The sequence below is a fragment of the Solanum lycopersicum genome, chromosome 3 (genome assembly GCF_036512215.1).
Source record: "Solanum lycopersicum chromosome 3, SLM_r2.1".
Taxonomy (NCBI): Eukaryota; Viridiplantae; Streptophyta; class Magnoliopsida; order Solanales; family Solanaceae; genus Solanum; species Solanum lycopersicum.
Window position 1 is genome coordinate 57,872,010 of NC_090802.1, and position 15,012 is coordinate 57,887,021.

Sequence of the window (15,012 nt, forward strand, 5' to 3'; positions counted from 1 at the left end):
CCAGTTTTTCCAGAATTAAAATCTGCTGCTCAAAACGACTAAACAGGTCGTTACAATTATTCTCACCGACATAAAATTTATTATTCTCACCAACATATAATCATTTGAACTCACACTTCGCAACTGTTAAGTAATAAAATCTTGAAGAGCATGTGAAAGGTGTTTATTTTTACTCAAATATGTTAATGAAACAATTACTTAAGTGGAGAACAAATAAATTTGTAATAATCTATTATACGATTTTATAATGTTTTGTTTATTTGATAAGATTGAATAAATAATTGAGGCTATTTTAATAGTTTTAGAATTTATGAGATTTTTATGTTTATAAGAAAATATACCACACTAAAATTTTATATCGCATATCCAAATAAAATTTTAATGATATCTCATAATTTTACATTATGATATCATATCGTATAGCCAAATATACCCTTAGATGAAGTTTCAATATATAGAATTGTCCTTCGTCATGGTACAATAATTCCATATCAAAGAGAGAGAAGTTTCAATGTATAGAATCGTCCTTCGTCTTGGTACAATAATTCAATATCAAAGAGAGATTCTCTTATATTTTTGTATGTGCAGTGGTCCAATTTTTTCTTATTGGGTCATTTGTTTAATTTACAAACACTTATTTGCAAAAATAATTTCCATCCACTAAAATTAGAGCACAAAAAGCAAAATAATAAATAGAAGCAACATGTTATACATCGATCAATTCGATTCAGTTTTATATATTATTAATTTAATTTTTTAATTTTAAATTGTTAATCAAATATATTTATATAGATTTTCAATTTACTCTATAAAAATGTTTATAAAATAAATATATGACTTAATTTTCACTTTTTTAATAATTGACGTGATACAGTGAAACAAGCAAATCAGTTATAAATACTTTGATGTAGTGAAACACAAAACATAATAAGAAAATTGCATCAATAAGAACAAATATAGTATGAAGGCTACAATAACATGTGTGAAGACAGTAGTGTAGAGTACTGATATTTAAAATTTATGAAGGATAAAGTAATAAATTACTATCATTTTAATGGGTGATTCACTTTATCCAATAACTAAATACTGAATATCGAGATCGAATCGATGACCTAATATTTTTTAAAATTTTTATTAAAAACACGTTAACCCAATAATTCAATAGCAATAATGTGATAACATTATTTTCGGCACAATTCGTTGACTGGATTCGATCTTTGTATGAAGGCTACAATAACATAAGGTCATTTTAACACACAAAAAAATTTCAATTCTTTCGATTGTCAGATTTTTATTTTTTTTATATCCGTAATTAATTTAAAAAACCAAATAAAAAAGTTATTGATTCAAAATCAACCTAAAAAACAAAAAATCAATTCAAATAAAATTTGATTTGATTTGATTTGGTTATTCAGTTTAATTCAAATAGTGCACACCCCTACATGTATATATCAAGAGTGTTTGATGAGTTGTGACTTCCTTATACTAATAAAGCCTTCTATTTTATATAGTGAAGTGATCCCAATCATGTCAATGTCATGTATCTAATATTATTTATATGTATTTGAAATATATAAATAATTTTTTTTTGTATTTGAATTAAAAAAATATGTATCTAGGTGTATTTGATTTTAAATATGATATGAAACTATCAATTAATAATGTAAAATGTAATCAACTTTAATTATAAAAAGAATTAGTAAATATATGACAAGAATGTTTGTGAAATTATATAATCTCCTTGGTAAAATGATAAGTCTATTACATTGCCCTTTAAATATAATAAAATTTAATGTTTTTGATAAATAACTATATTCAATAAGTCATACAGCCGTGGTGTAATTACAAAGCATTGCTACAGAGAGGCTAAAGTTGCTGCTGATAGTATTAGGACATGCAATGACTTTAACACCTTACCGTAGCACTACATAAAAAAATTGCAATTAGAGCTACAAAACACGTTGGGGCTAAATGTGAAATTTTCCTACCTAACTAATTTAGTCATAATATATTTTTCATGACATTTGTGGCAACACGTAACATGATTAATAGCTAGCTAATAAATTTTACGTGGTCCGTAGCTAAAGACTAATACTTTTATTGACAAAATAAATTGTGTTGTAGCTATAATTGTGGTCCGTAGCTAAGGACAACGTGTCTCTTTTGTCTTTCTCTCTTTCTCATTTTATACGAATTCAAATAGTATATAATCGTTCTATACATTTATACTAATACAATTCATTTTATACTATTCGTTTTTATACATTTCTCTGCCTAAGTGTCTTTCTCTTTCTTGTTTTATACACTTCGTTTTATACAATTTGCTTCAACTGAATATGTATAGCGAATTATACAATTTCTATGTTTGCAATGGAGCGCAATTATGTAAACTTTGCTATAACATACAAATATGAAAATTTTATTTGCTATATGTGAAAGTTGCCCTTTTTATATATCCAACAAATAAATAAATATGTATTTATTATATGAATATTTTATTACTTAGCCTTTTTTTTCGTTTCGTTTTGATCTTTTCAACAGTCGAGTTTCTTCCCCTTACAAATATCTTCTTTTAGTTTATTTCCCCCTTAACTAATTGATTAGAAAAATAATGATAGTAAGTAAATAAAAATAATAATAAAGATGAATTTCTTTTACTTCAGTTTTAAAATTTGGAAATTATTTGAAAAGATTATTTTATACAAATCGACGGTCAACCGTGAGTTAATGGGTATTTTGAGGGTCTAACACCTTCTTGAAATGTACATTTGAACTTCAAATTTTTTTTTTCAATTGATTTTATCGGTTTAAATCTTTTGAAAATAATTATAAGTTTTTTCTTGATTTTTACTAAAAAATTAAGTGGTGACTCTGTTAATTTGAAAAATCAATTTCTCTTAAATTAAAAGATTAATTGATTTTTCAAAACTTAGTCAATTTTTATTTTATTTCATATTTGAGTAAAATAACAAGCTAGAGTGGGAGAGGGAGGAGAGAGGCGAGTGAGAGAAGGCAGAGTATAATGATACATAAAAAATATTATTATTATTATTATTCATAAAATTTACAAGTAAGATCTCGTAAATTTAACATAAGTATAATGATAAGCACCTGTAATTTCATTGAATTTTTAAAAGTATTATATCAATAAATTACGTCTGAGTCAAATAACAATTTTGAAATACTTGATCACTGTATTGTATAAAGTTTGAATGAGACTTATTGAACTTTTGTTTAAATTTAACATGATTAGTTAATTAAAACAAATATAATATTAAGAATCTATATAATTTATATTTAAGACATAAAAGTTGTAAAATTGAATTAAACCATACAAATATCGCCTCCAATCTCATTAGATCAATAAATATTGTTCTGATGATACAAGCGATTTGAGTCTCATAACAATTTTGGAAGTGTAACTCCACTAAGATTTATATTTACGTTGGATGGTCTTGGGCCTTCTCAACCCAAAAGCTAGCTCAAAGGTTGAGGCTTTTCCTCACACTTATAAATTGATCACCAGCCCCTTCCACTTCCGATGTGGGATAACCCAACAATTTAGCGATAGCATGCAACAAATTCTAAAGTGGTAGAAAATAAATTACAAGTACAAAAAAAATTTATTGATAAATATTGCGGGTACAATTTTATCGATTCCTAGATTCTTTTTTCATAAGATATTTATTCACTATTTAAGGATCGTTTGTGTCATATTTTCCAAATTAGGACGATTTGAACTCGATATATTTAACTACCCACTTTATTACTTTGATTTTCATGCAGAAGTTTATTTAGGCAGCAAAGATGGTAAACGAGAAGGAAAGATAGTTTATTTAGAAAACCATGCTAAATATCCCTTAGCAGGTGTTTATTTTACAACATAGTAGGTAGGTAGCTAGTATAGTCTAGCTGCAAATTTCAACATTTGTTACTTGATTTCCTCGAATAATACATCAAGAGGCTGATCCTTAGTAAGAGCCAAACGCCTTCTTCCATCTTGGAAAACTACACCCACATTTACACATAACTGACCCTTACGGCAAAATGGACAGAAAATAGGAGTAGGATCGCAAAGGACTAAGTTGTAACCAAGTTTTGATGGAACAATCTTGAAATAGCTGCTATCTCTTTGCCCTATGCTTCCTCCAGTCTCCAATAATACCCCGCCTAGAGTTTCATTGTAATCTCCCACTTTCCAAATTGTATATTTAACACACAATCTGAACGTAGGAATATCGAATTGTATGTTGAATAGTTTATTTTCAGACATACCTTCAGAATGAGGAATGAATTTCACAGGTGTACCTCTAGGTCCACGATCCGAATTGTAACGAAACACACCATTTGGACAAGGGGCATCTGAATTCGGGGACTCACCTAGGTACACATCACCACCTAACGCACCCCAAAACGCAGAAATAATGCGATAACTCGAATGACTAGTAACTTCTTTACCACTTGTGTCAAGGACTGGCTTACCTGAAGTAGAATCATTTGGTAATTCAATGGGATTTTGGGAAGTGAAACTTGATGAAAACACCACAATGGGAAACAAACACAAACATAACAAAAATAAACACTTCATCATATTCATTTCTTCTATTGTGTTTACTCTACGCTAATGAAGCCTTCTATTTAGAGTCATATGTATTCCCTCCCATGTTTTAAACATGTAGTAGCTACTCAATCAATTATATATGTCCTTGGAAACGGAGGATTAGGTAGAGCGGATAGAATTATTTTTTGTGGTTGGATTTAATTTGATTTTAAAAATCTAATACTCAGTTTGATTGTGGTTCATTTAAAAAAAAATCAAATTGGACCGATAAATTACATACATATGTTTTTATTGTTATGCATGCAAAATATATTATATTTATAAATAATTTTAAATATCTTATATATGATATTTATTTATTTTATTATTTTTTTAAAAAATATGCTTTAATATAATTGAAAATACAATAATATTACTAATATTTTTTTTGAAATAACTAAAAATGAAATTCACCCACGTAAATAATGACTGATGAAATAACCATGAGTTCCTTGTCAGCCATTATTGTTCTTCGTCGTCGTACAATAATTCCATATCAAAGAAAAAAAAATCTTATCAAGGAGGGATTCTCTTAATTTTTTGTATGTACAGTGGTCTAATTATTTCTGATTGGGTCATTTGTTTAATGGATAAAAAAGTTTTTATACGATTCTTAATTTTGTTATTTGGAGTTGATATGTTTTTTGTTATGAAATAGACTCATATAATATATCCTTATCGTTATACAAATAACTCACGTATATTTATGTCATTACTAAATGAGCTCACGTATACATTTAATGAGAGTGAAAAAATTAGTTTTAAAGCTATATATTTAACCTTTACTATTTTTAAAAATCATTTATGATCCTTTTTAATCTTTTTCATACATAAATTATTTTTTTGGCCGAACTCATAAATAGATCCCTAAACTTGTTTGATTTTTCCCTTCACGTATCTCAAGTACGTCATTTTCCTATTGAATTATTGAACCTCCCATAATTTATTCCTTTAAACACTGTTGGTTGATTTTGATTAACTTTGCTATTGTAAATGTCTTCAATTGTGTTCGTATTGTAATGATATTGATTGAAGGAATGAAGAAAAACTCTATGGACCTCATTTGTTTTCTAATGTGTTCAAATGACTTCAAGTAAAATACAATTATTTTCGAACATTTTCATCATCAATTGGACTAATGAGTTTTGAAACAAAATATGTGTCCTCTATCAATACCCCTCATAAAATCTGATACTACATCAACCAACGATATTTGTTTAAAAGAAACAAATTATTGATGATTCAATAGGAAAATAGCATAGTTGAGATATCCGTGGGAAAAAAACCAACAAATTTAAGGATCTATTTATGTATTTGGCTTATTTTTTTTAAAAACTAAACTGAGGGACCTATTTATGTAACAAATTTAGGGACCTATTTATGTATTTGGCTTATTATTATTTGACTTTAGGCCTATCCCATTGGTGGCCTCCTAAAGTCGGCACCAATTTCACATAAACATGTTGACTAAGCTTTGTTTATTTTAGACACCTCATGTCATGTCTTCTCGTGTCATTTTGACACTTTTTGGGAGAGAGACGACTGATAACATATTTGTTACTGGACATAATTAAATCAAACTGTAATTATAACATTTAATTTGAATTAATAATTTGTCATTATATATACAATTTTCCTTTTTTTTAAGTATTATTAATAACCGAACCAAAAATTTAACTGATATCAACCAAACCGATAAATGTGCATGGGAGAAGAAAGAAGATTATATTGCCATGATAAAAGAGTTTTATTTAGAACTATCTGCTCGTCCTATGGTTCCAAACAAACTTGCCTCTAATGTTGCATTGTACTCTCCCACTTTCCAATTTATAAAATTATCACAATTCATCGAACCAACGAACTGGATGTTAATTATCACAATTGTTCACACTCACCAATTTCGTAAATTCAATGATGAGGCGACTAACGAGAATTATTTGATTGGTAACATACAACTTTCTTGAGGTTAAGTCTATGTTACCTTTGCTCACCACTTTAATTATTTATTTCCAAATCCAAATATGTAGACCATTAATTAAATTATGTGGAATTAAGTGAGTACGTTCGTGACTAATATTTTAGCACAAAAACATTTTTTACTGTTTAATACTTGGCTACTTCCATCAATTAATCTAATTTAACAACTAATTAGGCAAATATATTCAAATTGAATGGATATGCCCCTTTTCAATATATATAAATATCCTCAACTAACTATTCTACTTCGTTGGCACGTTTTACTTATTCATAATCGTTAATGGTCCCGTTTGCACATCATTATAGGTCCTGCAACTAGAGCAGACGATAAGAAGGAAATTTGAGGTGCTTTTTCACTCACATAATAAAATCAGATTTATCCATTTATAGTTGTTTCAAGACAAATATTTTGCTCCTCTCGTCTCCCAAGTGCTTTCTCATATAGTTCACATGTGTCCATTTAATTTGAGAAAATTACGTAGCTTAACTTCGAGTTTATATAATTAGTCGCGTTTGTATATGTATAATTCGTCATAATATACAAATACATATGTATAATATACAACTTTTTAACATATATACATACACAATTCACCTATCTCCCGCTCTCTGTCTCTCTCTCACCTCTCTTCTCGCTCGCCTCTCCTAATCTTGCTTGTCACTTATACAAATACATATGTATATAAATTATAATTTATATAAGAAAATTGTGATTTATGATTAAAATTAAACTATTTAACAAATTGGACATGACGAATTAAAATCATGATAAAATGTGTTCTTATATCAAAAAATTTGTCAAGTCGGGGGGTTTATCTACCGATCGACTACCAAGTAATTATAGCTAGAAACAAAAAGAGAAAATTATTGATTTAAAGTTAAAATACATAATTCCCCTTTTGATCATTCCTCGTCCATGTTAATATCAACCTTCTTGTAAACTAATTCAGAGTGTATGACTCTAAAATCTACATTCATGCACATAATGACCCTATAGGCTACAACTTGCATTCCTTTCAATATTTAGATAAATAATTATGCTGTTTCACTTTCACTGTCCTTATTTCTTCAATATTTTCATCTTTCATATTCATTCTAACATGATCGGGTAAGTTTTCATCAAGTCCACAGAAACCTTCACTTTTGCACAACTAAGTCGAGTCTGATTGATTGTTGTCATGTCAAGATGTAGAGTGGCGGAGCCACTTTGTGCCGGGGTCTCCAACGTTGAAAAATTATACTATATATACACGTTGAAAAAATTACTATTCAAAATTTGGACCTCCTTCATTAAATTTCTGGCTACGCCACTGACTGGAGTGTCAACTGATTATGCCGATGATAAAATAAATTCCTTTCATATATCAATCTTTCAATTTTATGTGTTTACTTATACATAAACCTCTAAATTTTAATTGTCATATTTTATTTAATAAACTAATAGCATGTCAATTTGGTCAAGTTTCTGAAATCACCATATTTTGAAAGGTATTTTTGGTAAGAAATAGTCTGCATTTAGCTAGTAAATTTTAAAAGTAGTTTTAAGTAGCAACTGTTACCCGTAAATTACTTAAATGGTCATTCAATTATTAAAAAATCCTTATCAAATATTATTCATTTTCTTTGTGTCAGTTTGTGTTGCAATTCTCCAATTTAGAGAATTCAAATAAGAATTTCTTTGTTAGTAATTATTTTCCCATGTGTTTTAATATCTTGAATTATTAAATATTGTGGTTTATATGTACTTTTTTATGTAATCTTTAAATATTTATATTTTATTTTAATTTTTAAAAAATTTTATGCCTAAATTTACAATAAAAATTAAAATATTTAATAAATTAGACATGAGGAATTAAATCATGATGAAATATATCTTTTTGTATCAAAAAAAATTTGTCAAGTCAGATAATTTATCTTCCGAGTAATTATAGCGAGAAACAAAAAGAGAGAAACATAAATCTCCCTTTGATTTCTTTCAACTTACCTCCTTTCCTTTGTGCTTATGCTTACCTCTTTTATTTTAACTTTTTGATCTAATTATAGTTTATATAAGAAAATATGATTTTACTAATTTATCCTTTACGATTTTAAAAATTAATTTTATAGATTATTTTCTTGAAAAAGCACTTTTAATTTGGAGGGAAAAAAATATCTTTTTATCTTTAATAAAATCTTTTGCTATTCTCCGGAAGCTCCTTAAGTATTTTCTTTCAAAAATTATAAAAATACTTGCTTTTTAAAGATAAATATTTTACGAAGCAGAAAGCCTTTTTATGAGTCCGGAGCCTAAAGGGTGAAAAATGTTAATAAAAATTTTAAAAGCAAAATCGCTAGAAGCGGAGCGATTTCTATCGTTGGAAAACTTACTTTTAATTTTTAAAAATTTAAAAACGCTATATGAAGAACTTACATAAAAACTTACTTTTAACATTTTAATTTAATTGTTTTGTAACAACCCAGTTAGTCAGTTTGAGCAGTAGAATCATTTTTGATAAATACTTTCTGGGTCGACGGACCACGCGACGGATCGTCATGGTCACGACGGATCGTCATGGACTCCGTCGTCCCATACTTGTGCAATTTCTTCTGCTGCTCTCTTCACTACCCTCGACGGCAAGTATGACGAACCGTCATAGGCACAACGGTCCGTCGAGCGTCTTCGTTCCAAAACACTTCAACTCTTGGAATTTGGGTACTGGGATTACTTCTCTGAACTTCGTGACGAACCTGCAGGACGGACCGTCATAGATACGACGGACCGTCACAAGCTGCGTAACCCCACACCTGGTCGGACTTCCACTAAAATTTTAAATGGGTGTTTTGGACTATTCATAATTATAATTATGAAATTAGTGGGGTAATTTTAATAACTTATTTAGTTGGTGGTTAAAGAAGATAACAGTTAAGTAAATAGTGGGTTACTTTTATCATATATTTTTATAAAACTGATTATATGATAATTAGGGTAAAAGAATCTGTAGAAGAAAAATAAAAAGAGCAGAGAGAGAACGAAGGGGAGAGCGTGAACGAGAGAAGGAAGCAAGTGACTTAGACTTCAGATTGAAAAGGTTCATAGACATTGAGGAATGCAAAGGCATGGAGAGGTAGCTTGCTTGATTTCGGTTCTTCAGTGGAGGTAGGTTATGGTTTATTTCTATGTGATAGATAAACTCTAAATAGCGATCGATATGTATTGAGTAGTGATATTATAAAGTCTCCTATGTACTTGATTGTGTGGTTGTATGTTTTGATTTTGTGGTTTGTGGTTGGCCTAAAATTATGAGAATGTTGAATTTCTAATCTCGAACCCTCTCTATTTAAAATGACGCCTTGAATAAAGAAGGCTTGATGAAATAAATAATGAGATAATTGGATCGGAGTGTCACGTTCCGACACGGTATTATGGGATCGGAGTGTCACGTTCCGACACGGTATTATAGGATCGGAGTGTCACGTTCCGACACGGTATTATTGGATCGGAGTGTCACGTTCCGACACGGTATATGGGATCGGAGTGTCACGTTCCGACACGGTATATGGGATCGGAGTGTCACGTTCCGACACGGTATATGGGATCGGAGTGTCACGTTCCGAAACGATAACATTAAAGGAAAGGAATCCTGAATTATCTCAATATACTCAAATTCAAAGAACCTATTTCCCAAATGAGTATGGTGTGGAGGCATGAGTCCTCATATGTGTGCTTGATGTTGTGATTGATGGTGTACCTATTATGGTGTTGTTGTCAATGGTTCATGTGTTTGTTGCTTGCCACCTGTTAAGTATTGTAGTTGGTTTTATATTATTATTCGATATATATATATTGTTTTCTATTTTGAGTTGGCCGATGATACCTACTCAGTACGTGTTCCTTGTACTGACCCCTACTTGTATTTTCTTCTTTGTCATTTTGTGGAGTGCAGCAAGTGTGCCATCGACTTCGACTCGCCCTCAGCTCTAGCCAGTCTTCAGCACATCTGAGTTCGGGGTGAGCTATTATTCTTAGCTCGTGCTGAATTCTCTCCTTCACGTCTTGATGTCTTGAATTTCGGACATGGACCATCCTTTTACTTATTTTGTTTTCTTAAATACTCTTAGACTTGGTAATTTGAGGATAGATATTCTTGATGTGATGACTTCCAGATTTTGGGGATAATAAGTTTTGGGTCTTCCGCATTATTTTGTTAATTATAGTTGAACTATTGGTAAATGTTAGGGTTTAGATTTGTTGGTTCACTCACCTAGTAGGCTAAGTGTGGATGCCACTCATGACTCGTTTAGGGTCGTGACATGTTTACCCTCCTAATTTCTTTTTAAGTTAATTTATATACATTCAAATAATTATTTTGACAAGTCAAAAAAAATTAACAGTGCATAAATATAAAAAATTAAAGAGAAAAGGAAGAACCGATTCGAATTTTTCTTCTTAGCCAATAATTTTTATTTTCATCATCTTTTTCATACCTTACCACCCCTTCATTTTACTCACACCCCACCACCCCCTCCCATGCTCAACCATCACTTGCATCATCTTTTTCTTCTTCTTCGAACCCTCCACCTCATTATCCTTCTTAGAAACCCTCATCCCGACCCTCTTTCTTTATCTTAAGGCCTCGTCGCCTCAACCACCACCAAGATTAGTATTCAACAAATTATGTAATTACTTTTTAAAAAAAAAAAATATTTTCACGTAGAACTTTTTTTACACATTTTGTATTTTTGTGATATTATTTCGTTATTAAGTGATCCATTTCTATATTTATTGTGTATATAAGCAAACACTCCAATTTTATTAAGAAAGACATGCTAAAATATATAGATATACGTTAGCATGTGTTTATTTTACAACATAACATAACATAGCATAAACATACTAGACTTTCTTGAAGTAGACCCCAAGAGGATTTTCGTTGACAAGAGCCAAACGCCTTCTTCCATCTTGATTAATTACACCCACTTTTGCACAGAAGTCATCACCACGGCAAAATGGACAAAGCACAGGACGAGTAATAGGGCAATAGAGTAAGTTGTAACCAAATGTTGATGCTTTAACAATCTTGAAATAACTGCTATCTACTTGTCCTATGCTTCCTCCCGTCTCCAACAACATCGCCCTATAGTATGCATTTAAATTACCGGCTTTCCAAATTGTATAACTAACACACAATTTCACTGTTGCAATGTTGAATTGTAGGTTCATTAGTTGATCTTCAAATATACCTCCAGATAAAGGAATGAATCTAACGGGTGTACCGACAGTTCCAACATCAGAATTGTAACGAAACACACCATCTAGACAAGGGGCAGATGATCTTGGAGATTTACCTAGGTATACATCACCACCTAACGCACCCCAAAATGTGGAAATAATGCGATAGCTCGAATTAGGATTAAGTTCGTTACCATTTGTGTCAAGTACTGGATTAGGTTTAGGAGAAGCACTCGGTAATTCAATGGGATTTTGGGAAGTGAAACTTGATGAAAACACCACAATGGGAAACAAACACAGACATAACAAAAATAAACACTTCATCATATTGATTGGTATATTGCTATTTGCTTGCTTGCTTGTGTTTTCTCTATACTAATAAAGCCTTCTATTTATAGAGTCATAACACACTCATATATATCCCCTCCCATGTCTTAAACATGTAGTAGCTACTCATTCAATTATATTTTTTTTGTCGCAATTTCAAAATACAATTAAAAATATTTTTTATCGTAAATTTTTCATATATCTTGAATCATTGTAGATTACATGTACTTTTATATGGTGTTCAAATATTTACATTTTATTTACTGTCAAAATTAAACTACTTGACTCTCAGAATTCGAACAATTCCTCGTATTGAACCCAATGAAATATTTTTTCTTTTATCAATAAAATCCGTCAAGTCACACAGTTTAACTACCCAAGTCATTATAGCTAGAAAAAAAGAGATTAAAAATAAAGCAATAATAATTACATAAATCTCCGCCTTTTAAGTTTGATTTCTTTCGACTTACCTCCTTTTCTTTGTGATTATACTTGCCTCACTAATTCATTCGTATGCTATGATAAATTTTACATAATTGTGCTCCATAGCAAACATAAATATGTATATTTCGCTATATATATAAAAATAATAATTGTATAATTTGTATACATATACAAAGAAACCAATTGTATAATTCACTATACATATACAAAAGAAATCAATTGTATACAAATCAATTGTATAATTTGTGTATGTATAAAACGAGAAAGAAAGCAAAACAAAAGAAAATTGGGCATAGAAATATTTGTATTGTATAATTATAAGTGTTTAAGACGAATATATATGTATTCGCATGTGTATATACAATTTTTACTCACTTTATACAAATAGAAATGTAATTTATACATTTCATTTTTATTTGTATAAGCGATAGAAGCTAGGGTTTCTATAATTTTTTCTCGCTTTATACAAATACAAACGCATTTTATATACTTGTGTTTGTATAAAAGTGAGAGAACGTGAGGAAGAGTGGCGAGCGAGAGTTTTCGGGAGAGAGGCGACTTTCAAAAAGTTGCTACAGTGCACAATTAAATTAAAGTATAGTTATAACATTTAATTTAATTTATTAATTTGCTATTATAAATAATTTTCGATTCTTTAAAAACACTTTAATTATTTTCTTCCAACATAACTTATTTTTAAAAATAAATATACAAGTATTATGAGGCTCGATATTTAAGCTTATCCAAATTATTTAATGGCTCGTTTTGAACCAAACAATATTATTCACAAGAACCAATCACTCTCATATTCCTTGCCATGTTTTAAACACGAATATCTAGTGGTTCTTAGCGCGGTCGTTATTACAAATTAATTTATTTACATGATCATTCAATTATAATATATTCCTTACCAAATATTACTTATTTTTGTTGTATCGAAAAACTTTTTCTGAGTAAGAAAATTTATCTTTCGAATCATTATAGCTAGAAAAAAAGAGAAAGATAAAGCGATAATTGTAAAATTTTCCCTTCAAATTGTCATTTATATAAGAAAAAAATATGATTTAATCAATTTTCATGACAAGACTTCATTAAATTTGTAAGATATAAAAAAAATTTTAGAAGTACTTTTAAAAAGCTTTTGCTATTCTCCAGAATCCCCCTTAAATATTTTCTTTCAAAAATATTATCCAAACACCTTATTTTAAAGATACATACCTCTCGAAAGATTAAAAAAAATCGTATATCTAGTCTGCAATCTAAATATAATAAAGGGAGAGAATGTATATATTGTAAAAAGTGAATTTGTTTATTTATAATGATAAATTAGTCTGATGAAGCCACGTGAAATAAATGTACAGAGTACTTACTAGGTAGAAAAGATAAAATAAGAAAGGGTTAAAAATACTTTCAAACTATACGTATGTGTTTTTATTTCTTTTTAATAATAAGGTCGATAGGCCAATTTTATTAACTTAAAACAAGTAATTCTTGTAGAAAGACAATAAAATGACCGCCCAAAAAGTGGCTAGCCCAAATAAAGCAAAAAAAGAAACAGAAAGTACATTCCAGTTCATTTTGGTGTTGCGATATTTGGTTTGGAAAATTAAAATAAATTTACACTATTTAATTATTAATCATAGTTATAATTTGATATAATTCTCACTCGCGTATTAATAATTCGAATTTATATAATTATTCATGTTTATATATGTATAATTCGTTAAAACATATAAATACATATATATAATATATAATTATTTAACCTATATACATATTCATTAGAGACATTGAAAAGAGACCCCGAATACAACACCTCCCTCATCCTTAGGCAGACAGAGTTTCCCAACTTACCTAGTGCCTAATTCTTTTTTTTTGTTTGTATTATTCCAAAAGAATTTAGCAAACATCGTGTGCAAATGATTTATTACTCCAATAGTGGGGTTTTAACCCTGAGAGCAAATGGATGAACATGCATTGGAGTACATGTTTAATAAGCATCTCTTCCACCATATGAGAGCAATTTTCTTACTCCCAATATTTTTGACAATTTAATCATAATAACATATCTTATTTCTCCCATAAAAGATAAATATGTGAGATGAAAGGAACCTTGGTCACTGCGTTTATGCTAGAAATGGTTCCACCTTTGTCATGAACAGAAAAGGCACTTTTCTCAAGATTTACCAGTTGCCCAGAAGTAACTTTTCAAAAATTTTAATCATATACTTCTTGTCAGCAAATGTGAAAGTGTCATCTGCATAGGCTAAATGATTCACCTCCGGACTCCATAATGGCACACCAAAACCCTTAAAATCATCTTTCTCAGTTAGTCCTCTGGACAAAGCTTCAGCAGCTATAATGAATAGGATTGGGTCCCCTTCGCACCCCTTGTGGACTTGAAAAAACCTGGAGCTTGTCCATTCACCAAAATTGAATACCAATTATCCGTCAG

General features: G+C 29.8%; 2 protein-coding genes across 2 annotated transcripts; both read right to left on the reverse strand.

The window, feature by feature from the left end:
* Positions 1 to 3,811: 3,811 nt before the first annotated feature.
* LOC101262903 (aspartic protease inhibitor 1) lies at positions 3,812 to 5,061 on the reverse strand. The gene has a single exon (XM_004235365.3). It carries the CDS (start codon positions 4,595 to 4,597, stop codon positions 3,932 to 3,934), a length of 666 nt encoding a protein of 221 aa, XP_004235413.1. The 5' UTR covers positions 4,598 to 5,061; the 3' UTR covers positions 3,812 to 3,931.
* Positions 5,062 to 11,344: 6,283 nt separating this feature from the next.
* On the reverse strand, positions 11,345 to 12,160 carry cathDInh (cathepsin D inhibitor protein). Its single transcript, NM_001247213.2, has one exon. The coding sequence runs from the start codon at positions 12,111 to 12,113 to the stop codon at positions 11,451 to 11,453; it is 663 nt and encodes a 220-aa protein (NP_001234142.2). The 5' UTR covers positions 12,114 to 12,160; the 3' UTR covers positions 11,345 to 11,450.
* Positions 12,161 to 15,012: the final 2,852 nt, after the last annotated feature.

Bases quoted from the DNA above. Each gene is read 5' to 3' on its own strand.
- LOC101262903 (XM_004235365.3), bottom strand. From the start codon at position 4,597: ATGAATATGATGAAGTGTTTATTTTTGTTATGTTTGTGTTTGTTTCCC.
- cathDInh (NM_001247213.2), bottom strand. From the start codon at position 12,113: ATGATGAAGTGTTTATTTTTGTTATGTCTGTGTTTGTTTCCCATTGTG.